This window comes from Corticium candelabrum, chromosome 18, assembly GCF_963422355.1.
Source record: "Corticium candelabrum chromosome 18, ooCorCand1.1, whole genome shotgun sequence".
In the NCBI taxonomy this organism is placed as follows: domain Eukaryota; kingdom Metazoa; phylum Porifera; class Homoscleromorpha; order Homosclerophorida; family Plakinidae; genus Corticium; species Corticium candelabrum.
In genome coordinates, this window is record NC_085102.1 from 2,716,735 (window position 1) to 2,742,978 (window position 26,244).

The window sequence follows — 26,244 nt, forward strand, 5'->3', positions numbered from 1 at the left end:
ATGGTCGTTGTGTGGTCACACCATTCGTCTACGCCTGCGTACATAATCGATGAGTCTGCGATGTTATACAAAGCAGAGACAAGTATTTGCCGGTCAGACGGCCAGTGCAATTTGGACCGGCTACGTTGGATCAACACCGTACAATGAGTCGACACTCTTTCTTTCTTCTTCTACTCGTTTCCTTACTGGAAGCGATATCTGCTCGGTCTCTCGATACTCTGCCGCGTTGTGAAGACTTGCTCCGATCCTGCTCCATAGATGATCCGTGTGGAACGAGCAATTGTTATGTTATGCGGCGTTGCTGCAAAACCCTAGGTTTTGGGGGAGTGTACTGCAACACTTCTTCATTAATGGTTCGCGAGTGTGGATCGTTCCAGTGTGTAAACGGAGGAACGCGTCTTCCTTTGGTAAGTAATTGCTTTTCGCAATTTAAATTCGATTCGAATCTTTACTTTATAATGTTTACAGCGCGGTAAACGTGAAATCAAGTATGATAGATGCGATATACCGCCACCACAGTGCGCATGTCCACAAGGCTTTGGTGGACGATGCTGTGAAGGTAGACAACAATGTAAATTTAATATGTTTTTGAGTGTGTGATAACCAAGTCTTCTAGAACTGATTGATCCCTGCAATTACACCAAGTGTGGAGATGGACAAATTTGTAAATCAGTGGAAGTGTTCTGCAAGAAGGCCCCATGTCCTCTCAAAGCCATCTGCATTCCAGACGGTACTTGTACAGCTACTGTACTGATGACGTGTTTACTAACCATTGTATTGATTAATAAATTTACATAGCCGGTATCTGTCCATTGTTTCCAAACACAATCACGACATGTGAACTCGAACCATTTGCTTGTCGAAACGATTCGGATTGTTCCGATGGTCAGTTGTGTTGCAAAAGGGGATGCGGCCTTGAATGCGTAAAGTCTTTACCAACAGGTAACGCACGACTATCTTCTATTCTATCCTCAATTTAGTAGTGATGACATTCTACACTCTAGGAACTGCCGGTTGTGCTCGCGTTGTTTGTCGAAATGGAACGGTTTGCAGAGAGACTAGCGTGGGCGTTTTATGCCCCGTCAAAGGACCATGCAAAAAGAAAGTAGAATGCGTGCCTGAAGGTAAAACAACTAAGTTATTTAACTCTGTTTGACTGTACATGTAATGTGTATTGTCTTTGCTTGTCTCAGTTGTGGAACCTACAGTGCCCGAACCTACAGTGTTAGAATCTATCGATACCACTCCTACAGTGATAGAGTATGACGCTACAACTACTACAGTCGTAAATCCTACAGCGTTAGAATCTACCGGTACAACTCTTGCAGTGCATGCTAGAGGCTACAACGCTTCCTCATTGATCACTTTTGATAGGTCCCGTTGATTGTACACTGGTTCCATGCCCAAAAGGCCAGATCTGCACAAAGAAGGTGTTTCCGTGCCTTATTCCGCCGTGTCCAGAGCAGCACAAATGTGTTTTACCCGGTATGTTGCATTCTGAAGACGACCTAAGCCGTCGTTGCTTCCATTGACTGTTTCTATGTAGATCCGTGTGATGAAGTACAATGTCCAATTGAAACGTCGTGCGTAGTCGATAATGGTCGTATAGAATGTGGTAAGTGACCGTGTATCTCTACTCGATTGCGAGTTTGTTAGTTATATTTGATATTAGTGAGACGTGGCACGTGTCCCAAATTTCCCGATCTCATCACGACGTGCGAAGTCCGTTCCGGACACTGTCTGAGCGACATCGAGTGCCAGACCGGCGAGAAGTGCTGCATTAGAGGATGCGGTCGGGAGTGTGTTTCAGTTGTCACAGGTAACGGAGACATCCAACAGAGTTCCCGTATATACTGACTTCTGTAATGTAGTGTAATGTGTTGTCTATAGTAAATCCTTGTGCTTTTACTCTGTGTCCTAAAGGGACCGTTTGCGTTGAAGAAAATGATGAAGGTGTATGCAAAGACACATGCTGAGTGTTGAATGTGCTGACATATTGTGACATTGATTGATGATGTCAATAATGCATCATCGATTTACTTGCAATAATTATACCAATTTTGTCTGAATGTTTAGAGGCGTATCACAGGAACAGATATGTACTAGTTATGCGTAGAGTGTGATCAATAATTTGCTGTCGACGTGGACGTGCATGGCTTCTAATCAAATTATCTCTAATCGCGAAGTGTCACACTAGGGACGTGGTCCTTATAAGTATAATTTTGCGGATCTTGTGAGTACGGCCAAATTGATAGGAAGAAGTTAACTAATGCAGCCATTGCGTAAATGTAGAACTGAGGACCTGGCTGCGTACAAGCACATGTTCCGTTGGATTATACGTTGGAATAATGAATCCGAGACGAAAGCTGCTTGTAGATGCACTAGACAAAATACTATTAATAAACTGAAGTTACATTATTTTGTTGGTATCATAATGAATGAACTCAGACAATAGGATTAGGTCCGGCTGGTCCATTTTTGCTAGAGCCCTTGGAGTTCAGACTATTCTGTGATGGCGGACATTTCCCCGTATGTCAACCTTCTAAAATCTACTCTAGGTCTACTTCGACAACTCCAGATCTACAATAAATTTTACCAGAGGCCTATCTACTTCATTTACTTCAGTTTCAGATAGGTAATCCATTTAGTAAATAGCAGGTTACGTTACAGGGCGGCGAGGAAGCTTCTTTGGATTGAGGAGCCAAAAATGTTTTATCAGATTGCCGCAATTTTGATTTCTAACTGAGTATGGTTGGTTTGTCAATGATCAATATGTGACTGCAGTAGCCAGAGCAGCATGGACACAAATCTAGCAAACGCCATCTAATGGTATTTCTACTTGCAAACAACAAAACTTACAAAGTGATTTTCTTCTATCATTGTTCAGTATTGGAGGGGCCATGTCTCCAATTCCGCTAGTTGCAACCGCCTTTCCGGCCCCCACCGGTTTCGCTGCCCCTGCTTGGTATTTAGCTAATGTAATTGAAACTTCACATTTTGCAATTGTCGACTAGGTCCAGGCACTAGGTAGTCTCAAACTTTCAGACCAATTTTGCAACACTTCCGACCTAGTTGAAATACGAGGCTACACATTCTAGTTAGCGCACTTTAGGCTTGACTACTTTCTTCTAGTTGCTTATATTGTTGTCTATAAGACATCAATGCACTTCTTGTGACTGCTCCCTATGTTTACTGCGATGCCTGTTTTCCTGTAATTTAATTTGATAGATGAGCATCACGATGCGCGATTTTACTCTTAAATAATTAATAATGTGTTTAATTAAGTTAACTTAAGCAACGTCTAATTTCAAATTTACATACAAGACAAAGTATGAGAGTACTGTAGTGAATAAACATAAAATCATGTCATTACTATATTTTTCTCCAAAAATAATTCAACCTGTAATAGAACAGTTTATACATCGGTTGTATAAACAGCTAGTAAGTATGGTAAAAGAAAGAGATGCAGTTTAGACGTGGGTAGTAGTGACACATATGTGTAACAGGTTAAGCTCAAGAAATGACAATATGTTACTAGTTTATTAGTAAAATATGTAACATGCAATCATCTCATTACTTTACGCAAAGTGTAAGTGTGTCTTGCAGTCTACAAAAAGACGAATGTAGACATGGTAGCAGAGAAGCTTCTTTACACAGTTGTCAGCTTTGGATTATTTTTAACCTAGGCAAGATTAATGTAAATTCTGCAATAGATATAAATTTGATATTTAATACCGTATAACCGGTATTCCTGCAATCATAACATTTCTGCGAATTCTGCGAAGAAATCACGAAACGTACAAATACTAAAAATTCACAGATACTTTAGGCTTCTTCTCGGAGTCCATCGACTCACTGTTTGGACACATGTACACGTGTTCACGTTTGTCCATGACTGTCTTCCTGGGTAGAAGGCAGAACTTTAATTTGCAGTAATTAAAACTTTTTGTCTAGATTTTCAAATTGCAGAAATTGCTGTTAAACGGTATCTCAAATTTGTCCTAGTGCGCACAATGACATCAAATATATTAGTCTGATAAGTAATTACCCAAGCCGCCAAAACGTTTTAGTTTGCCTTCGTTTTCTTTGCCAGAGGTTCGATCACGCGACAGAAACGTGACCAGGATGAGAACACGATGTACGTGACCACCCCTAGGCAACTGTCTTATGCTAGCCTCGCCTCAGACGCAGTGTGGATTGCATCCCTGGATGCGCTTTCATCCCCACTACATGTGATAATGGAATGTGACATGTAGTGGTGATGGAAGGCATCCGGGGCTGCAATTCACACTGCGTCTTTAGTGAGGCTAGTCTTATACCTAGCTGCGCCCGTGGTCTATAATGCATGTTAACGGTACTAGTCATTACACGTTCCAGACGTCACAAGCAAACGAGTCGGATCCGGTGACCTCATGCCGATTGCCCCCCCCCCCCCCAACTCGTGACCTCTCGACCCAACCATCTTTGTGCGGTCGTAGAAATTCGTCAACGTTTGTGTACGTAATCGACCTCAAATTACGTCAGCGATGCTATTTAACAACCAGCGACCGGTATTGTGCAGTCAGACTTCTAGTGCAATCTGGACCGGCGACGTTGGATCTACTGCATTGAAAGCGAATTCGAATAATGAGTCGACACTCTTTCTCTCTTCTTCTTCTCGCTTCCTTACTGGGAGTGATATCAGCTCTGTCTCTCGTTCCTACGCGTTGCAACGAGTTGTTTCGCGACTGTAACAAGGAAGCTCTGTGTGGAGCTCGCTCTTGTACGGTTGTGGAGAGATGCTGCACGAGTGGGTGGGGCAACAGACATTGGTGCTACGCTAAAAGAAGGAAGGAACGCGAGTGTCCCTTTGGAAAGTTGAGATGCGAATTCGGCTGGAATTCGGCAATAATATAGTTTGGATTTGCACTCAAATTAGGGAGAATCCGTTGCGTATTCATACTGAATTTACCCCTAGACTCAAGCGAATTCGTTCCGGGTTTGTTGCAAGTTTTGGCCACTTTTACTTAGTGACTTCGGGCCGAATACTTAATAAACAACGCGGAATTAGGTGAGAAATTGCTCCGTATTCACACCGATAGTCACCAGAACTCGTATCGTATTCGAGCAGAAACGTAACCGGAGTCTATTCGAATTCTCTGCGTATTGTGGCCATTTCTATACTGAGTGAATTCATACGAATTAGCTGCGAACGAGAAACTCGCCAGACCTTTGTGTACAATATATGCGTGTATCATATGCCACATCAATTCAGAATATTGATCTCCATATTACATGACTGTGCTGTACTAGCTTCTACTACACTGCAACAATAGTCTCATACACAAACTACACCAGTCACTTCCTAGCAGAAAGCCTGCATCGTGGACGAACTTCGTCGAATGCGACAACGTTTCCATGCCGATCTGTCAGCCTCCGGCCACGGCTCAGTGACCACCCTTTGACGTTGTTCGCATCAAACTTTATATGGACAGTCGTCAAGCAATCTACAGAAACAGGAATACTTGACTTCTGAAGTTCACAAAGCTAGATCGTAGAAACGCGACCAGGTCGATCGCCTGACCTACCCGAACCACTCCGTAGTCATCTTGTCGATTCGCGGCTTGTTTAATTCGTGTGGGTCGTGTGGGTTTTGTCTTCGTCTTCTCCTCCATTCTACACGAATTGTGGTAATAAGTAAGCGACAACCGAGCACATGGACGTATAATCATTGCTCATTGGCCCACTGATTGCACGTGTTTATGACTTCATCAATTATCGCATTCCGTTCAATACAGAGAGCAGGTGTTAGTAGTCGATCTGAGAGTGTTGCGAATCTGCCCAGCGACGCCAAAGATCTCAAATCAGATAATAATTAATAACTATATCTTGTATGAGTATATCGCATCGATTCAGAGGAGTGGATCTAGTAGATAGATGAATGGATATACTTTGCATATCTGATGGTTGCGCGTTGCATCTGGAGTACTCTCCGATTCAAAGACTTCTGCCCGAATTCGAAGAGAATCGCTACTGCCTGTTCTTTGTCCAGAATTCGAGGCGAACAACTACCGCATACTCCGGATACGGACCGAATTCCACCAGATGGAAATACTGCCTTACTTCCGCTACGCTACCGCTTCCGTCAGAATACGAAGCGAATTCATCGATTTCGGCGCGTGTTCTGCTCAACTACGTAGCAGCTCTCACCGAATTTTGACCGAATTCGCGTCTCAACTTTTCAAAGGGGTGGACCGTTCCAGTGTGAAAACGGAGGAACGCGACTTCCTTTGGTAAGAAGATGATTTTTTCTCAATTATGCTTTGAATTGTGTCTTTGCGATGACCTCGTTTATGATAAACAGCGCGGTAAACGTGAAATCAGTTATGGTGGATGCGAGATACCGACACCACAGTGCGCATGCCCACAAGGCTTTGGTGGACAATGTTGTGAAGGTAGAATGCAATGTACATGTAACATGTTTTTGGGTGTTTGATGCTAGATGTTGTTTCTAGAACTGATTGATCCCTGCACTTACACCAAGTGTGGAGCCGGACAAATTTGTAAATCAGTGAAAGTGGTCTGCAAGAAGGCTCCATGTCCTCTCCAAGCTATCTGCGTTTCAGACGGTACAGCTACATACAGTAACCAAATTCCTTATTGATGACGTGTTTACTAACAATCGTAATTACTAATGTAGTCGGTATCTGCCCATTGTTTCCAAACACAATCACAACATGTGAAATCAAACCATTTTCGTGTGGAAACGACTCGCATTGTTCTGATGGTCAATTGTGTTGCAAACGAGGATGCGGGCGTGAATGCATAAAGTCTCTACCATCTGGTATAACGCACGTTCTATCCTCTATCCGGTACACATTGTAATGACGTTCTACAATGTAGGAACGACCGGTTGTGCTCGGGTTGTCTGTCGACCTGGAACGGTTTGCAGAGAGAGTAGCGTTGGTGTTTTATGCCCCGTCCTAGGACCATGCGAAAAGAGAGTAGAATGCGTGCCTGAAGGTAAGACAAAATAATGGTAGTTTACTAGTCGGGCACTACTAAAAAATTTAATTTGTGTGTGTCTTTGTTTGTATGTCTCAGTTGTGGAACCTACCGATACAACTACAACTACTTCAGTGGTAGAAGCTACAGTTGCAGAACCTACAAATAAACTTGGCACTTGTCCTCGTTATACCAAAATTGGAAAACCACCTTGTGAAAAGAACTGCAATGACGACGCGGACTGCAAAGGAAAGCAGAAGTGTTGCGAAAAACATTGCTCACGCGTCTGCGTGGATCCCTTGTTTAAAGTCGAAAGTATGCCCGAACTAAACTCGAATGGTATGTATCATGAAAGTCACAGGAAGCGCTTTTTTCTGTTTTAGATCCTTGTGCAAGAGTTGATTGCAAACCAGGCCATGTGTGTGTTCCCGAAGTCTGTTTTTCTCCGCCTTGTAAAAAGTTCAGATGCATTCCACAACGTGAGTTACAAACATATACTGTAAACCACGCATGCGTAAAGTTAGGTGACGTCACAGACTAAACACATTTACTTGTAATTTAGAGTATTATGTTTTCTCATTGATTGTTTTCAGTAGTTCCTGCTCCTTGTCCACTGGTCGCTTGCCCAAAAGGCCAGATCTGCAAAAAGGTACCGATTCCGTGCCTCATTCCGCCGTGTCCGGAACAGTACAGATGTGTTCCCTGGATTGTGCTACATTCTGAAGTCGATGTAGATCCGTGTGCTAGAATAAGATGCGCAGCTGGCACATCGTGCCAAGTCCAGAATGGTCGTGCAGAATGTGGTGAGTGACAAAGTATCAATAAACTCGATTATGAGTTTGTTAGTTTATTGTTGATATTAGTGAGACCTGGCACGTGTCCCAAATTTCCCGGTCTCGTCACGACGTGTCAAATCGGTCCCGGATATTGTCAGAGCGACATCGAGTGTCGGGTAGGCGAGAAATGCTGCAGAAGAGGATGCGGTCCGGAATGCGTTCGAGTTAACAAATTTAGTAAGACCTAAGACAGCTCAGATCCTGTCTATTGTTTCTAACCTATTTTTCTATAGTACTAAGTCCGTGTGCTATTAAACTGTGTCCTAAAGGCACCATTTGTGTTGAAAGAAAAGGCAAAGGCATCTGCAAGTTTACGGACAACAACTGATCCCAAAGTTTGACACTGAATGATGTTGGCAATCCTGCATCATCGTTTTACTTTTAATATCAATATTGACTTGAAATCTTACAAATGGTTACAAGCGTATCACATAACCAGATGTAAAACTGTGAGTAGTGTGACAAATGATTAGCTTTTTAGACATTTATCAATAAAGAATATATATGTTCAAGAGTTTTTGCATTGCGTTATCATGTTAATGCAGTTGACCCAGATTCAAGTAACCGAAAAAAGCTGTTTGAAAATCAACCCATAAATACTTACACACACACACACACACACACACACACACACACACACACACACACACACACACACACACACACACACAGGCACACACGCGCGAACACACACACACACACACACACACACACACACGCACACGCACGAACACACGCACGCACACACACACACACACACACACACACACACACACACACACACACACACACACACACACACACACACTGTCACGCAAGCCGGGCGGAACGGCTACGACGCTACAGCCATGGCCGTAGCACTTTTTCGAGTCCCAGTTGAGTTCAGCTTGCTCTCAATGCAGAGTCAGAGAAATCAGTTTTACTGTCACCACTCGGACGTCTGCCAGTCTGCGGAAACGTTCGGAATATGACTATTGTATGGTGTGCACGTGTAGACAGTGTGTTTGTCACGAGGCACCACAGCCATGTCTGTAAGTGTCATATAGTATCCTGACGTTGGTATGAGTCTTAATCAGCCTAGAAGCATGTCTTTCCGCTGGTGGAGTTTGGAAAAAATAGAAGAAAAAGTTCATAGATCCTTCAATAGAGAATGGTTCAACAGATGGCAGTGGATCCACTGGGACGTATAACAGAACGATTGTTCTGTTACGTGTGTATTACAGCGATTCTATGCAACTGAAACTTCAACCTACGACAACAGAAGCTTAGTTTCTTTACAAGGGTGTCAATTGGAAAGATGCCTGTGTAGTGTTTCCGAGGCACAAGGAATCTTTGTTTCACAAGCGTGCAGTTGAAGCAGTTGTTAATCTTCCAGCTACCACAAGGGAAGTTGCAGACAGTTTGTCATGGCAAGCAGCCAAGACTAGAAAAGGAAATCGTTCATGTCTTCTACAGGTCATGACCTTTCTAAGATTCCTTGCTAGACAGGACTTACAATTAGAGGTGATGGCCGTGGTGGAAGTCATGGAAACTTTAGTCAGTTACTGGATCTTTTTCAACGGTCTGATGATATTGTCAAGAACTTTTTGGCAAAGAAAACGGATAAATATACTTGCCATGATGTTCAAAACGATCTGCTTCAGGTTATGGTCAATCAAATTATTCGAGACATTGTACATCGGATAAAATTCTCACTGTCAGGTTCATATCTCTCTATTATGGTTGATAATACAACCGATTACAGGAGTGTATAATATAGGTGCCTTGCACGTGCAAACAAATGACGATTGTATCACAATCGAATCCTTCTATTTCTGTGCACTCTTTTCCTATCATGTTAGGACATTGCCATTCAACAACGTTTGTATCCTTGGTTTAAATCAGTTGAAAACAGTCATGTAGTCCACACAAAAGTTGGCATTATGTCGAGATAAGAGTCCATTCAGTGGCGGATCTAGAGAGAGTTCCGGGGTTCCTGGGAATGCCCTAAAATTTTGTGACGTCATCACACGGAGATGACCACGTACCAGCAGTGCTTGTTACTTCCTGACGTGACTCGCAGCTCACGTTTTAGTTTTAACTTAAGTAACTTCACACTGAGGTGCAGTACAGATTATGAACTTTCGACGTAGGTCCATCATCGTCGGACAGTACGAGTGAGTCGTACGGTACTCCTACTCTTTCTACTTTAATTTATGGTAACTTGTTTTCAATCTCAGTTGTTCTCCAACAACATATTTTATTTACTTTCTTGCAATGATAATGTTTCAAAGTACTTATTTTCTATCTCATAAAAATGTACTTCCACCTTTGACGGTCACAACATTCACAATTTCATGAAAGCATATATGTCTATAGAAGCTTTCTTCGGAAAGAAAAGAAAAAGCGGTAACATTTGTCTGTCTAGCGAAAGACATGTATAGGTTTACAAGATTAATTCAATTATCCAGTACTGTAGATTCATTAACGTTTACTTTCGTTCTATGCTATAGGTGATTAATAGCTAATTTATATCTGGAGGCGTGGCTGATCCAAACCTTTGTGACGTCATAGAACCCCCATTCGAAAATCCTGAATCCACCCCTGCCATTAGTGACGATATACAGGATACAGGGTAGACGTCAATAAAAAAGTACAGGTAAGAGTCCACATTGACGATATACAGTATACGGGGCAGGCGTCAGTCTAAATGTACAGGTAAGAGTCCATAGTGACGATATACAGGATACGGGGCAGGGGTCAATATAAGGATGTTTCACCGGGTGCATGCACGTACACCCGTCAACCTTGTACGTAGGAGTGTCACCGCTTTTTAGATACTCAGCAAAATGTCATTTAGGAATTATTTTTCTTTTTTGCTAGAGTGTAGAAACGGATCCATCGTAGAAATACGGAAGAAAAATTTGCCAGACATATATGCCCTATCTAAAAAATTTGATTAGGAATTTAATTAATTAGATGTGGTGTCATAGAAATATGTTATTACGTGTCGCTATGACCCTCCATGATGCAAGTAAGGTCTTGACCCCCATCTGGGCGCCCACCAACCCTGCAGGTGAACCCAGCATTGTACATGTTCCTGTGTAGTCCACACGGCGATCAATGACTATAGCGAATTCGATATAGATTGCAGGCATTACGGTGACCGCGAACAGCACGCCTAGTGGATATCAATGACCACTAGGAAAGCACTGAACGTCATCGTCAACGGACCGTTCTCCAGACCACAGAAATTCACCAACGACTGAAACGAGTCATTATTATTATTATTGTTATTATTATTATTATTAATTAATTAATTAATTAAGTGTGCTGAGTCCAGAGATCCGTAAACCTTCTGACAGTCTGCTAATTAATTGCTACTGAAATGTCAGCATCCCTACAAGACGCTCATTTAGACGTGAACGCGATTGACTTCCCTACTAGAAACTCCTCAGCGTCTTAGTAATTATTTGCGTACTTCCGGTGACGACATGTAGCTGCAATCGACCGTTAGCTCAACCGCCTACACTAGATCTGCAATTGGTCGAACGGCTTTGCTTTGTGGCCTACACCATTACGAAATGGCCATCTACACCACACAAAAATTTGTGGAAGTATTGCCATGTGAAGCATCCAAGAGTAGACTAATTAACTAATGGAGTTATTGTAATGGAGTTATTCTCGTCTCAGATTACTAGGACTCACAGGGTGCTTTCACACTGACCCTAGGTTAACCTAGGTTAGGCTAGCTAAGTAAACACTAGCAGATGGAACATGTAATTACTGTGTAATTGACCTATATTAGCACTGAGCAGCGTTCACACAGCACAGAAATGACCCACTAACCAATCTAGATACTAGTTATGTATATCTCGTCATTGTTGTCCCGTCAATGTCTGGAAGGTTTGGAGAGTTTCGTCCTCTCACTAGAGACATGATCTTTACAAGCAACATCTGGTTGTACATTCTGCACAGCAACACTATGAGAGTAATAAAAAGGACCTCTCGTTGCCGACGCGCTTTTCTTTGCATTCTGCTTTTCTTTGCCTTCTCCTTTTCTACTAAAGACGCGCACGTGTAGCTTTGAAGCGTTTGTAGCACATTCTAGAAAATGCGCCATTATTTGCTATGCCTAGAAGGCGGAGCGACCGAGTTCTAACCCAGCTTGTAAGTGGGTTAGCGCTAACCTATGGCGCGCCATTTGTGCCGTAATTCGCTATTTCTACTTAAGTAGAAATATTTCTACTTAAGTAGAAATAATTCTACTTAAGTGAAATTCAATTCTACTTAAGTGAAATTCAATTCTACTTAAGTGAAATTCAATTCTACTTAAGTGGAATTCATTTCTACTGAAGTAGAAATCAGCACTTCTACTGAAGTAGAAATCCATTTCTACTTAAGTGAAATTTGTTATTTCCACTTCAGTTGAATTGAATTCCACTTAAGTGGAAATGAATTCTACTTTAGTGAAAATAGACCACTGAATTCTACTTAAGTAGAATCATTTTTACTAAAGTCAACTGATTACTACTTAAGTGGAAATGAATTCTACTTAAGTGGAAATGAATTCTACTTAAGTGGAAATGAATTCTACTTAAGTGGAAATGAATACTACTTAAGTGGAAATGAATTCTACTTAAGTGGAAATGAATTCTACTTAAGTGGAAATGAATTCTACTTAAGTGGAAATGAATACTACTTAAGTGAAAATAAATTCTACTTAAGTGGAAATGAATTCTACTTAAGTGAAAATGAATTCTACTTAAGTGGAAATGAATTCTACTTAAGTGGAAATGAATTCTACTTAAGTGGAAATGAATTCTACTTAAGTGGAAATGAATACTACTTAAGTGGAAATGAATTCTACTTAAGTGGAAATGAATACTACTTAAGTGAAAATAAATTCTACTTAAGTGGAAATGAATTCTACTTAAGTGAAAATAAATTCTACTTAAGTGGAAATGAATTCTACTTAAGTGGAAATGAATTCTACTTAAGTAGAATTGAATTTCACTTAAGTAGAATTATTTCTACTTAAGTAGAAATAGCGAATTACGGCACAAATGGCGCGCCATACTAACCTAGGCTAGCCAAGCTGTTACCTAAGACCAATTAGTTAAAAGGCGTCTGGAACTAAATCAATTAGAGTTAACCCAGGTTAGAAACGTCGTGAGAAAGCACACACAGACAGCAAATATATCTAGCTCTTTCTACGACTAGCTTGAAAATTAATACTAAGATTTAAAATTGCATTGAATATCCTTCTCCACTGCCGTTACCAGTAGTATACCCTCGGCCTTCCACAAATAGGCCTTTCTTTAGTTAATTAATTGGCGCTACACATGTCTGGGAAATCGAGGCTGAACGCGAGCCACATGTTTGTGCACCCACCACGAGAAGTTCTGGATCCGCGCCTGCCAAGAAATACCACGTGGGTTTTGCTGTATACTACTTCCTGTGCGTTCGATCGATGCCGTACGTATGTCTTTAGAATGTTATTAGATGATGGTAGAGTAAAAGAGGGCGGTACAGTTCAGAAACGGATGCCGACAACGCTTAGCTAAGTGATAAGCGCAGGAAGGAACCGCACTGACGTTTCAATACAATACGAGATGTCTCCAATTTAGTGCAGCCTACTCATTACGCAAATGCGTAGGTGTGTCCATCACATACACCGGACGATGCAAGCGATACGAGCGAGAAACAACAAGTAAGAGGTACAACAATCGGTTCCGCGACAGTTCGCATCTACTTTACATGCTGCATGTATTCTAACAAGTGAGCTAAAGAAGCTGTACGAGTTCTGCTCTCAAACGTGACGTCACTAGGAGGCGTGTCGCGACCGATGACTTCACATCGAATGTCAGCCCACACGCGACCTCGTTGACGCACCATTCTTTGTGCGGTCGCGCAAATCGTTCGCGCTTGCGTTTGTCAACTGTACTCGACCCGAATTACGTCAGCGATGCTATAGAGACGCTCGACTATAAAGCAGAGCAGAGACAATGCAGTCAATCAATCGAGACCGGCTTTTTTGACTGAGCGTGAACAATGAGTCGACACTCTTTCTCTCTTCTTCTCTTTGTTTCCTTTCTAGGAGCGATAACCGCTCTCTCTCTCGTTCCTATAAACTGCAAGGAGTTGTTTCGCGACTGTAACGATAAAGCTGTGTGTGGAATTCGCACGTGTACAGTCGTGGAGCGATGCTGCACTACCGGCTGGGGATACCGATGCCATCTTAACAAAAGGAAAGAGCGCGAATGTGGACCGTTTCAGTGTGAAAACGGAGGAACTCGTATTCCTACGGTAAGAAGTTAGTCGCTTCTCTAGATTTTCTTTTGAAATGACTCTGTTTGCTTTGGAAATGACTGTTTACAGAAAGGTAAACGTGACATCAGTGATGCTGGATGTGAGATACCAAGACCAAGATGCGCATGCCCAAGAGGCTTTGGTGGACGATGCTGTGAAGGTAGATTCCACTAAATTTACATTGTTTTGGGGGATTATAGCCACTTCACTCTGTGTTGTCTTATTAATAAAGTTGTCTTTGGGTATGCTCTACTTTGAATTCGGTGCTCATGCTGCTACAGTTGGTGGAAAATTGAGGTAATTGTAGCAGCGAGAGCACAGAAAATGGGGCAAAAAGACATAGGCAACTTTACTAGTGAGACAAAACACAAAGAGTGGCTATAATTTTGTATGTAATACATTACGTATCTAATATGCTACCTAATTTTTTCTAGAATTAATTGATCCCTGTACTTACACTAAGTGTGGAGCTGGACAGATCTGTAAACCAGAGAAAGTCGAGTGCGTTAAGGCTCCGTGTCCTCTCCAAGGCATCTGCGTTCCAGATGGTACAATCATTTTAGCCCTTACTGATGACGTTTACTAACAGTTGCATCGATTAACGTAGCCGGTATCTGCCCATTGTTTCCAAACACGATCACAACATGTGAAGTCAAACCGTTCGCGTGTACAAACAATTCCCATTGTCTCGATGGCCAATTGTGTTGCGATAAAGGATGCAGTCGTCAATGTATGAAGTCTCTACCAACAGGTAAGACAGGATTGTTCCTCATTCTACTCTCAATCTTGTACTGAGCATGCGCACTCCAATTTTTAGGAACAACCGGTTGTGCTCGCGTCGTCTGTCGACCTGGAACGGTTTGCAGGGAAGACGGCGTCTTGTGTCTGCATGACAAACCATGCGAAATGCAAGTGAGATGCGTGCCTGAAGGTAACACAAAATTGACTGAAACGGAGTACATTGTGTACAAGCTAACTTCTTGTTGTCTAGATCCTTGTGCGACAGTTGATTGCGAACCAGGCAAAGTTTGCGTGTCTGGACCTTTTCCCTGTCTCATTCCGCCTTGTGATAACTTCCGATGCGTACCAGAAAAACGTGAGTTGCATACTAATACATTTTACTTGATATCTAGAGCACGCATGCGCATGCGCATGTACATATGACTTAACACCCCCCAATCAGTTAGTTGATATCTTGGAAATCTAGAGCACGCATGCGCATGTAGCTATGACGTCACTATATTTATTTAGGTAATTGATATACTATATCTAGAACACGCATGCGCACGTAGATATGACGTCACTAACCTTATTCAGTTAATTGATATTATATATAGAGCACGCATGTGCACGTAGATATGACGCCACTAGACCTAATCAGTGAACTGATATTGGATATCTAGAATACGCATGCGCATGTAGATATGACGTCACTGGATCTAATCAGTTAATTGATATCAATTTTGTACTTTCATGTATGCCAGTTGATCCTCCGGCTCCATGTCCTCTGGTTCTTTGCCCAAAAGGCCAGATCTGCAAGGAGGTACCAATTCCGTGCTTAATTCCGCCTTGTCCGAGGAACTTCCAGTGCGTTGATCGCGGTATGTTGGTTGCATTGCGAAGAAAGTTCTTCTTGATTGTATTGACTGTTATCTGTGTCTCGTCCAGATCTCGATCCCTGTGTCAATATAAAGATAAAATGTCCAGGGGGCACGTCGTGTGCCATCCGGAATGGTCGTCCTGAATGTGGTAAGTGACCAAGTTGATATTTTATTCGATTACGAGTTTGTTATTTTTTCTTGTTGATATTAGTGAGGCCTGGCACGTGTCCTAAATTTCCTGGTCTCATTACAACATGCGAAATCGGTCCCGGACACTGTCTGAGCGACATCGAGTGCCAGCACGGTGAGAAATGCTGCAGCAAGGGATGCGGTCGCGAGTGTGTTCCGATCTTCAAAGGTATCCGAGACTGCAAAGTTCCCGTATACAGTTGTAAACTAATTCCATGTGATATTGTCTGTAGTAAAATCCGTGTCCTTGGACTCTGAGTCCTGAAGGGATCGTTTGCGTTGATGAGAACGGTGGAGGTGTATGCAAAGATGCATACTGTGTGGTGCATGAACTGACTTAGTATACGTGACATTGTTAGTTAGTCTTGCGTTACCGGTTTACTTTTAACGTCAATCTTTCTTCAAGTTTTACTTGTGGATATAGTGTTAGACAACGAGTTATATGTTATTGTTATGTCGTTAGGTAAGAGACTGTATTTTGAAAACGAAGAATCACTACAGAGCCATACCGTCTGCATGTAATAGATAGCGTTGCATTCAATTGATTGACATCCTGGCACGTTCTGGCCTTAATCAGGATCACGTGATACGTCGTTGCCTCGCAAGCCGGTCGGTCAGTCGTACGTCACGTGACCAAACGCACCATACACACGTCGGTGTTAGTCCCTATAGTTGCAGCCAAACGAGCCTTCGCATCACTTGTATGTACGGAAAAAAGCATACGTACTGCAATAACTTGGCTGTCAGGTACTTAGTGTTACTGTACGTGACATATGCGCAGTGACGCGCACATTTCGGTTGAGCATTGCGCAAGTGATCTTGTACGGTCCTTTTCTATCCATAGCGTCCTTTCGTAGAAAAAAGCAACCATTTTTCAAACAATTTATGTTTAATTAGCTTATTATTACCATGCAGTGTATGTAATACACGATTTTGGCCGGTTGCAGGCTAGATTGCATTGGCACAAGGGGTGCATGTACCAGACGTTGCATGCTTTACACACGCAATCCCGTCAGCTCTGGAGCACTTCGCTTTCTTTCATGCAATTTGGCAGCAAAGCAGACCTTCGTTGTCGCTACTACGTACGTACCTCTACGGTATCACTAGCCTCGACCTCCCAGACCTATTGAATTGGCGCTACAGTGGTCTGAGAGGCCAAGGCTACGGTATCACACAGAGCCGTCTCTAGATATCACACAGAACCATATTTAGGTATCAGACAGAGCCGCATATATACGGCTGTGGTATCACAGAGTCTTCTACATATACATACGGTTGTGCGGTATCACATAGCCTCGTACATAGGCCTCTTGGCCGCGAGGCCATGGGTACACAACGCTACAGTATCACACAGAGCCGTATATGCGGCTCTGCAATTTGCCATAACCTCAGAACGGAAAAGCAAGACATGCTCTAACGTCTACCGCGCTTAGCCAAGGCCTCCCAGACCCCTGAAGTGCTGATACAAAATCGTCCTTCACGGGTCTGGGATGGTACCGCCTCTTCTCAATATATTGCAGTTGGTCCCAGGACCAGCATTAGTGTTCAGTTTCATAATGCATACATTTCCAATTACAGCTGTAATCAACGAAGACATCTCATGCATATCTGCTGTCTACCAAAGACTATACTGTACACAAACGATGACTTCTAGTGCGCTCTTCACGCAAACCCACGTACCTACACGTCGTGGCTTGTATTCTGCACCTGGCAACGGCAGTAACAACACCTAGTAGAGCCCTTTGTTCGAACCGATGCTGCGACATCTACACTAGCCAGCCAGCTGCATTCTCAACGACTTCATGATTACGTCTACTACACAGACTCTTGCGGAGAATTCACGGCGAAGTTTTGTCGCGATTTCGCGGCAAGTCGAATCGAATCCGGACGATCGAGTCACAGCGGATGCTCGCATTGCGAATTTTCTTCGCGAATTCGAAGCTCCACTTGCGACTAGCAGCTACTCGCAGCGGATTCACGGCGATCAGACACATGCCGATCGCGTCCGCAGCACCAGTAGTAAAAGAAAGTGCTTCCTAACGTCCCGTTCGCGTTCCCTACTAACACACAAAGGATAAAACCGTAGCTACTGTAAACACAAAGGTACCCGTGCAGCAAGATGCGACACGATGTTCTAACTCGACATGTCTTCGTCGTTCTTGTATTACGGCCGTAATTGGAAAGGTATGCATTTATGAAACCGAACACTAATGCTGGTCCTGGGACCAACCGAAATATATTGAGAAGAGGCGGTACCATCCCAGACCCGTGGAGGACGATTTTGAATCAGCGCAACACGGGTCTGGGAGGCCGAGGCTACTGTTATAGTCCCTATAGTTGCAGCCAAACGAGCCTTCGCATCACTTGAATATACGGAAAAAAGCATACATACTGCAATAACTTGGCTGTCAGGTACTTAGTGTTTTTGCACGTGACATATGCGCAGTGACGCGCATATTTCGGTTGAGCAATGCGCAAGTGATCTTGTACGGTCCTTTTCTATCCATAGCGTCCTTTCGTAGAAAAAGCAACATTTTTTCAAACAATTTATGTTTAATTAACTTATTATTACCATGCAGTGTATGTAATACACGATTCTGGCCGGATGCAGGCTAGATGGCATTGGCACAAGAGGTGCATGTACCAGACGTTGCATGCTTTACACACGCAATCCCGTCAGCTCTGGAGCACTTCGCTTTCTTCCATGCACTTTGACAGCAAACCAGACCTTCGCGCATACCTGACGCTTGTCGCCGCTACGTACGTACCTCTACGGTATCACTAGCCTCGGCCTCCCAGACCTATTGAATTGGCGCTACAGTGGTCCGAGAGGCCGAGGCTACGGTATCACACAGAGCCGTATCTAGATATTACACAGAGCCGCCTATATCCGACTGTGGTATTACAGAGCCCTCTACTTATACATACTGTTCTGCGGTATCACATAGCCTCGTACACAGGCCTCTTGGGCGCGCGGCCATGAGTACACGACGCTACGGTATCACGCAGAGCTATATACGGCTCTGCAATTTGCCATACCCTCAGAGCGGAACACCAAGACATGCTGTAACGTCTACCGCGCGTGCGTACAGTAGTAGAAATCTCCTTCAATTCCAGAGGCGCATCTAAGCATGGGTACACGAGGCTCATCCCAGGTAACGTGTGTGTACGTGTATCTGAATCACGCTAACGTTATCTCACGCAGTGCCAACGTTAGCATGATACCGAGGATAACTTTAACCGTTACATCTGTGTACTGCTACTTAGTGAAAATCCCTGCAATATTGGTGATGACTGTTGTGTTTGTAGATGCTTGCTAGCATACGGGAACTGGGGTTTTTGCGGTAGATAAAGGATGACTGAACCGGTGTTTGAGTCAGTGTTAGAGTAGCGGCCGTTAACGTGTGTTGAATAGTACATTGAGTGAATACACGACAATATTGGCGACGAGGATGGCGACTTCAGGCATTCACCCGCCTCCTCCTTTCCTTCCACACCCGGGGGAACCGGCGGTGCCATGGAAGCATTGGTTGTCCGCTTTTGACACCTACGTGGCAGCCGCGGCAATCAAAGACGAAGCAGACAACAAGCCTCGACTACGCGCCCTTTTGACTCATTGCTTAGGACTGGAAGGGCAGCGGATACTTTCGACGGAGACAGAGACGGAATCATACGTTCAGTTACGTGATGTGTGTGCGACGTTGTTCGGACCGAGACTCAATTCTATGGTCGAGAGATTCAAATTCCGACAAAGAAAGCAACATCAAGGAGAGTCCGTGAAGCAATATGTGTTTGCTCTGAGACAGCTAGCAGCCACTTGCAAGTTTGGACCGTTGCATGACGAAATGATTAGGGATCAACTTATAGAAAAGACGGTTTGTGGTAAAGTGAGAGACCGCTTGTTGGAAGAAGATGAAGATCTTACTCTAGACAAAGCAATTGTACTGGCATCACGAATGGAAGAGGCGGCTAGGGATTCAGCAGCTATTGCGACAGTGTCAGGTAGCGTAATGGATGCAGTGCCAGGAGGTTTAACTAATACAGCTTTGGGTCAATTGGCACAGGAGTCACGTGGGATTCGTCAAGTACAGACACGGCCAGGTAAAAGCGGCTGGAGTAGCAGAGGAGACGGCAAATGTGGTAACTGTGGGTTCTCGGTTCACAAGGGTTCAACATGCCCAGCATCAACACAGACCTGTAGAAAATGTGGGAGAATAGGACACTACGCACGTTGCTGTAGGTCAAAGAAACAGTCACAGATCCAGGAAGTTGATTGTGGCAATGAGCAAGGGGTAGAGTTGGAGACCGTTCGAATCAATGTTGTTGGTGGTCAGTCCAGTACACTCGAGTATCGCCAATGCGTTTGCGAGTTAGCTGGTGTCAGTTTGTCACTTGTTATTGACTTGGGGGCGAAGGTTTCAGTGCTGTCAAAAAGGTCATATGATCGATGGTTTTCTTGGAGTAAGCTGGAACCAGCAAATCGAAAGCTAGTTGGTTATGCAGGATCGCCAATAAAGGTGTTGGGAAAGGCAAAGCTACCAGTCCGATACCGGAGATGTCAATTAGCAGAGTTTCCATTCTATATTACAGACAAGGGGACAGACATACTAGGTCTCGACTTGTTTGATGCCCTGGGATTTCAAATTTGTTGGGATCCAGAAGAACTAGGCAGTCATAGTGTACAAGCGGTTGACTTGCTCAACGATGGAGTTACTAAGGGAGGTTGGAGTCGGAGATGGCCTAGGGTGTTGAGTGGATTGGGGAAAGCCAATCACTTTGTTCATTGCCCGTTAGTGAACACCACCGTACCACCGATTATGCAGCCACTTAGGAGATTGCCACTGGCTCTACGAGAGAGGGTGGCAGAGGAGTTGGATCGTTGGGAGAGTTTGGATATCATTGAAAAAGTGGATTCATCCCCATGGATCTCAAATTTAGTAGTTGCATGGAAGAAATCAGGGGCGATTAGACTCTGCGTAGACCTTCGAAGAGCCAATCAGGCAATCATACCTGGCAAGCATCCACTTCCAACAATGGAAGACATAGCAGCAGAGTTTTATGGATCTACAGTATTTTCGAAGCTGGACTTAAACCAGGGGTACTTGCAAATACCTTTGGCAGAGGAAAGTCGCTTTATTACAGCATTTGTAACACATAAGGGGACTTACCAGTTCAAGAGAATGCCATTCGGTTTGGCATCGGCCCCAAGTGCCTTCCAGAAAGTCATGGTTACGGTCGTAGCCGGAATACCAGGAGTTGCTGTCTACATGGACGATATTGTCGTTCATGGACCAGATCGACCAAGTCACAATAAGAGACTGAATGATGTGTTTCAACGACTACAACATCACAATTTGACACTAAATGTGGACAAGTGCACTTTTGCAGTTAAGGAAATATCATTTGTGGGACACAGTATTTCGGCGAGTGGTATTCGTCCTCTAACATCTAACATAGAAGCAGTTGAAAGACTGAAAGAACCGACATCAGTGACAGAACTAAATTCATTCCTCGGTATGACAAATTACTACCTCCGGTTCGTGCAGGGCTATGCTGATATCTCTTCTCCTTTGCGGTGCTTATTACGGAAGGATGCCCATTGGGAATGGTCCACTGAATGTCAAACGGCATTTGACAAATTGAAACAGCTTGTCACATCAGCACCAGTTCTTGCCCACTTTTCATCCACAGCGGACACCTTTGTGTCGTGTGACGCTTCTGGAGTAGCTATTGGGGCAGTATTGTCTCAAATACAAGATGGACAGGAACGTCCTGTGGCATATGCGTCCCGTGCGTTGTCACCAGCAGAGCAGAAATATGCTGTGGGAGAACGGGAGGCATTGGCCTGTGTGTGGGCGTGTGAGAAGTGGCATGTATTTTTGTTTGCACGACCGTTTGTACTTCGTACCGATCACCAAGCCTTGGTATCACTGCTATCTGCGTCAGGAACAGGTCAAAGGCCATTGCGATTACACCGGTGGACAGAACGGCTGTACAAGTATACATTCCGCGTGGAATATCGACCTGGTCATTCCAATCAAGTTGCTGATCTACTGTCGAGGTCACCAGCTCCAGCTGAGAATTCAGCATGGGACTCTGATGATGTGGAAGAATGTATATTATTGTTGAGCACATGGAGCCCGGGGGTACCCTTGGATGAAATGGAAAGGGAGTCAGGTGCAGATGCAGAAATCCAAACGGTTTTAAGGTGCATCCGGGAAGGATGGCACGATGTCAAAGGAGAGTTCCGTCCTTTTTGGAATGTTCGACACGAGTTGGCACCTGTGGGTGGAAAGTCGAGTTGTCTGATGAGAGGGAATCGAATAGTCGTACCAAGGTTGCTGCAGAAACGGGTGCTACAGCTAGCTCATGAGGGTCACTTGGGGGTTGTTCGTATGAAACAGAGATGCCGAGAGTTTGCCTGGTGGCCTGGGATTGACCGCCAAATTGAGCAAATGGTGAGAGATTGTGAGCCCTGCCTTGTCAGCGGGAAGTCTCGCCAACCTGTACATGCTCCATTACAACCTACTCCTTGGACAGCGGTACCGTGGCAACGACTTCAGGTAGATATCTTTGGAGAAATTCAAATAGCAATGGCTCACCAGCGATACGCTATTGTAGTTCATGATCTGGGATCAAAGTGGCCAGAAGTAAGACTGTGCTCACAAGTGCGGACGCAAGAGGTTGTGCAGTTTTTGGAAGACCTTATTGTTAGGTGGGGGTTTCCTGAGTCGATAACAACGGACAATGGACCTCAGTTCCGGTCGTATGAGTTTCAGCAGTGGTTACGAGAACGGGGTATTCGCCATATTCTCACACCACTGTATCATCCAAAAGCAAATGGAGGAGTCGAAAGATTCAATCAAGTGCTTAAACAAGGCCTGAAGACAGGGTTGTTGGAAGGACGTTCAGTGGAGAGTTCAGTGCAAAGCACATTGTTTAATTACCGGTCTACGGCGCATTCACTTACGAGGAAATCTCCAGCAGAAGTTATGTTGGGCCGAAAGCTTCGGCAGCCCTTATCCCAGATGATTCCTAGGCAAGATAAGAAGGGATCACTTCAGCTGAAGAATGCGGACGAGGTCGTGGCAAGGAAACAGGCAGCGATGAAGGCATATGTAGATCATAAAAGGAGAGCTAGAGCTTCGTCCTTTTCTCCCGGAAGTTGGGTAAGAGTAAAGCGTCCGCTAAGAGGCCATAAGTTGAAGTCGCAATTGTCCGATCCAGTAGAAGTCTGGTCAAGGGTAGGGAAGGACACTTACCTGCTACAAGATGGACGTCTGTGGCATGCTGACCAATTAATTGCTGTGGCGAAGCCAGCTGGTGTTGCAAATACAGCTGCAGTACTCAGCTGGACTGATGGGGAAGAGGAGATCTCAGAAGACATGACAGGAAACCAACACGATGGGGGAAATGTCGAAGTCGAAGGAGAGGCAGCAAGTGATGCAGGCACTGCCCATGATCATGAAAATGAGACAGAAACAACAAGGCCAAAACGAGTGAGGACAAGGCCCAAACGCTTCGAAGATTTTGAGGTGGAATATGCAATTCGATTAGAAGGGGGAGAAAATGTTGTGTTTGTAGATGCTTGCTAGCATACGGGAACTGGGGTTTTTGCGGTAGATAAAGGATGACTGAACCGGTGTTTGAGTCAGTGTTAGAGTAGCGGCCGTTAACGTGTGTTGAATAGTACATTGAGTGAATACACGACAATGACGTCATATTAGTTAATTGTATTGAATGACAAATTGCGTTAATTGCAGGTTATTCCACAAATGAGGACTGTGATCACCATTGCCATCCCAGTGAACTAAAATATTTTAGCTACTCTCCGGTTGTGCCATCTTGTGCATTCATGCACGTCTGAAACGATTGAAGCAGAGAAATACACAGCAAGTAGGACTAGATAAAATATTAGCTGACAAGATAGGATGACTGCTAGACTAGGCTACAGAGTAAATGGCATCTAGATATGACAGCAAGCTTTGATGTACCTAAACTGAGACTAGACACAGACAGAGCTCATTAGAAATCCTAAAAGTAAAGTCTAGTAGCGTATCCAGAATTTTGCAATTAAAGAAATCAAAAACATTTTTACCGGCAGGTGCCTGTAAATCTATTGCAGATGCCTCCATTCTTTAGCTATAGGGTTATTGTGGCGGTGATAATATTTATATATGACGTCACTATGAATAAATTATATGTAAATGTAGGAAATGTCCTAGAAATAGAGATATACAGTACAGCAGTTTTTTGACTTCAAAATCTCAAGTTAATAATTCGATTCCAATCTTCAGTTTGCAGTAAACAATTAATTAATCTTGATTTTATTGTTTACTTACAAACACAGAATTATTTGTAAAACGTTACCACGATACAGACAATGAGGTACATTCAAATTAGTCAATACAATTCAAGACGCAAAGCTTAAAAACATGCAGATTACGTGACAATTCTAGTGACCTCAATCACTCAGTCATGAAGTTTCTGAAGTCATCCAATTATTTGTGGGACGCATTTTCCTTGACCATTGTCTTGCACAACACAAGTGTGACCTTGAAGGCAGAGTATAGCAGCACAAGGGTTGGTTAACACTAAAATAACGGTCAATCGTCACGTGACATTAGGGCATTTTATTGTACTGGCTTAGGTTAAGTTTACCAGACACACACTGTCGACCACATCCTCGACTGCAGCATTTCTCATTGTTATTGCATTGAGTGTCACTCAAGCAGCTGTCTTTTGTCACTTGACAGATACCGATGATATCATTAGGAGGACAAATTCCAGGCCTCACTAGATCAATAGACATCTCAGTCTCGAGTATGTAATGTATACAGAAGTGTCAAATTCACACACACGCACACACACACACACACACACACACACACACACACACACACACACACATACCGCACTCTGATTTGCCATTTCCAAGATTTTTGCATGTTGTTCCTCTGGGACATAACCTAACAAGGCAAGGATCTACCAACAGAAAAGCATGTAGATGATTCAAATTTTAGTTAGTTGCCATTTTGTTTCGGTTTACCTATTGGCACGCAGACTGCTTCGAACTTTGATGGGCAAGGAGTCGTCACGCATAGTATCGGTACCAGCTGGCATACTTCTCCTTTTGGGCATGTTTTGTACTTGCACAAGTCGACCGGAACGCAGACTGCTATTGGAGGACATGGTGTCGTCACGCATTGCACCGTTTGTAGTTTGCATTCTTCTCCGTAACCGCATTTCTTGTACTTACAAGGGTCGATGGGATCCCGAACTAGAGGTAGTACAAATTTTAGAGGTGTGTGTGTATGTGTGTGTGTGTGTGTGTGTGTGTGTGTGTGTGTGTGTGTGTGTGTGTGTGTGTGTGTGTGTGTGTGTGTGCGTGTGCGTGTGCGTGTGCGTGTGCGTGTGCGTGCGTGCGTGCGTGTGTGTGTGTGTGTGTGTTACAAACAAATGTATATAGCTAAGCTGTCAGGTTTGACTCTGTCAGCTTAATTAACTATCACGTGATGATAATTAACACGTTCTTGTAAAGATGCTCGAGCCGTTTCTCTATTTTAGGCATATTCGCGCTTTTCAGGTATCTCCTGAAAAGGCAGCGCCTCAGGCAACAGAAGAGTGAGTTGCTACGATCTAGGAGACTACAGTTCACTTAATAACCTAGTTACCATACAGTTAATTAATTAATTAACTACAGCATGCCCTCCTAGAGTCTACAATTACCAAAGCTATGTGCGGACGTACTCTACTATCTAACTAGTAGACAAGTCTAGATTATTTTATTTCAAGTTCGAGCTAGTGCGAACGCGCTCATTGTGCAAATTTTTGCGATAAAACTCACTTTCACAGCAACGTCCACTGAAACCGGGAGGACACCGACAGATTGGGGGAGGTATTTCGCACCCGGACACTGGCGTATGCGTAGTAACGTCACGCTTCCCTTTCTGTACACAAAGCAGCATACAGTCTAGCAACGCTCTGATCGACTGATAGAATTAAGAAACAATTTGCTCACCAGCGGAATGCGTGTTCCACCGTTTTCACAGTAAAACGGTGCGCACGACTTTACTTCTCTCTGTTTGTAGTAGCACTTGTATGTGTAGTAGATAGAGCAGCACTTTTCTTTTACTGTACACGTCGTCATGCCGCAAACGGCCTTGTCGCAGTGACGTCCAACTTCGACGCATTTGTAGTTGTATGTCGGAGGACGAATTCGCAACGCCAACGTTGCTTCAAAGACGGAGACAAACAAAACGAAAGAGAGGAGACACCGTAGCATATTTCCGTCGCACAGAGATAGACAATGCAATAGAATGAGACGATGGAATGATGAATGC

At 43.7% G+C, this 26,244-nt stretch overlaps 4 protein-coding genes and 1 long non-coding RNA gene across 5 annotated transcripts; 4 read left to right on the plus strand and 1 right to left on the minus strand.

Annotated features, from left to right (window-relative positions):
• Positions 1-803: 803 nt before the first annotated feature.
• LOC134194260 (uncharacterized) lies at positions 804-1,961 on the plus strand. The gene is made up of 5 exons (XR_009972179.1): positions 804-942; positions 1,005-1,124; positions 1,194-1,485; positions 1,547-1,615; positions 1,673-1,961. It is a non-coding gene; the product is annotated as an uncharacterized LOC134194260 (long non-coding RNA).
• A 4,123-nt stretch (positions 1,962-6,084) lies between these two features.
• Positions 6,085-8,332, plus strand: LOC134194373 (neurogenic locus notch homolog protein 1-like). The gene is made up of 11 exons (XM_062663300.1): positions 6,085-6,123; positions 6,180-6,272; positions 6,344-6,434; positions 6,495-6,608; positions 6,680-6,823; positions 6,883-7,002; positions 7,084-7,299; positions 7,368-7,463; positions 7,578-7,787; positions 7,848-7,997; positions 8,054-8,332. Exons 1-11 carry the CDS (start codon positions 6,085-6,087, stop codon positions 8,146-8,148), a joined length of 1,368 nt encoding a protein of 455 aa, XP_062519284.1. The 3' UTR covers positions 8,149-8,332.
• A 5,465-nt stretch (positions 8,333-13,797) lies between these two features.
• Positions 13,798-16,407, plus strand: LOC134194050 (protein jagged-2-like). The gene is made up of 10 exons (XM_062662951.1): positions 13,798-14,108; positions 14,181-14,271; positions 14,546-14,659; positions 14,719-14,862; positions 14,929-15,042; positions 15,103-15,207; positions 15,596-15,712; positions 15,780-15,860; positions 15,924-16,070; positions 16,135-16,407. Exons 1-10 carry the CDS (start codon positions 13,854-13,856, stop codon positions 16,164-16,166), a joined length of 1,200 nt encoding a protein of 399 aa, XP_062518935.1. The 5' UTR covers positions 13,798-13,853; the 3' UTR covers positions 16,167-16,407.
• A 2,788-nt stretch (positions 16,408-19,195) lies between these two features.
• Positions 19,196-23,612, plus strand: LOC134194374 (uncharacterized protein K02A2.6-like). The gene has a single exon (XM_062663301.1). The coding sequence runs from the start codon at positions 19,354-19,356 to the stop codon at positions 23,494-23,496; it is 4,143 nt and encodes a 1,380-aa protein (XP_062519285.1). The 5' UTR covers positions 19,196-19,353; the 3' UTR covers positions 23,497-23,612.
• A 600-nt stretch (positions 23,613-24,212) lies between these two features.
• On the minus strand, positions 24,213-26,244 carry LOC134193857 (fibropellin-1-like). Its single transcript, XM_062662706.1, has 6 exons — positions 25,923-26,244; positions 25,749-25,851; positions 24,951-25,181; positions 24,815-24,886; positions 24,563-24,697; positions 24,213-24,495 (listed from the first exon to the last, which is right to left on the minus strand). Exons 1-6 carry the CDS (start codon positions 26,184-26,186, stop codon positions 24,395-24,397), a joined length of 906 nt encoding a protein of 301 aa, XP_062518690.1. The 5' UTR covers positions 26,187-26,244; the 3' UTR covers positions 24,213-24,394.

Bases quoted from the DNA above. Each gene is read 5' to 3' on its own strand.
- LOC134194373 (XM_062663300.1), top strand. From the start codon at position 6,085: ATGGAAATACTGCCTTACTTCCGCTACGCTACCGCTTCC. The intron at 6,124-6,179 runs GTCAGAATACGA...TCAACTACGTAG, and splicing joins TCCGCTACGCTACCGCTTCC to CAGCTCTCACCGAATTTTGA. The intron at 6,609-6,679 runs GTACAGCTACAT...TTACTAATGTAG, and splicing joins AGCTATCTGCGTTTCAGACG to TCGGTATCTGCCCATTGTTT.
- LOC134194050 (XM_062662951.1), top strand. From the start codon at position 13,854: ATGAGTCGACACTCTTTCTCTCTTCTTCTCTTTGTTTCCTTTCTAGGA. The intron at 14,660-14,718 runs GTACAATCATTT...CGATTAACGTAG, and splicing joins AGGCATCTGCGTTCCAGATG to CCGGTATCTGCCCATTGTTT. The intron at 15,713-15,779 runs GTATGTTGGTTG...TGTCTCGTCCAG, and splicing joins CTTCCAGTGCGTTGATCGCG to ATCTCGATCCCTGTGTCAAT.
- LOC134194374 (XM_062663301.1), top strand. From the start codon at position 19,354: ATGGCGACTTCAGGCATTCACCCGCCTCCTCCTTTCCTTCCACACCCG.
- LOC134193857 (XM_062662706.1), bottom strand. From the start codon at position 26,186: ATGCTACGGTGTCTCCTCTCTTTCGTTTTGTTTGTCTCCGTCTTTGAA. The intron at 25,852-25,922 runs GTGAGCAAATTG...CTTTGTGTACAG, and splicing joins GTGGAACACGCATTCCGCTG to AAAGGGAAGCGTGACGTTAC. The intron at 25,182-25,748 runs GTGAGTTTTATC...TACTACCTCTAG, and splicing joins CAGTGGACGTTGCTGTGAAA to TTCGGGATCCCATCGACCCT.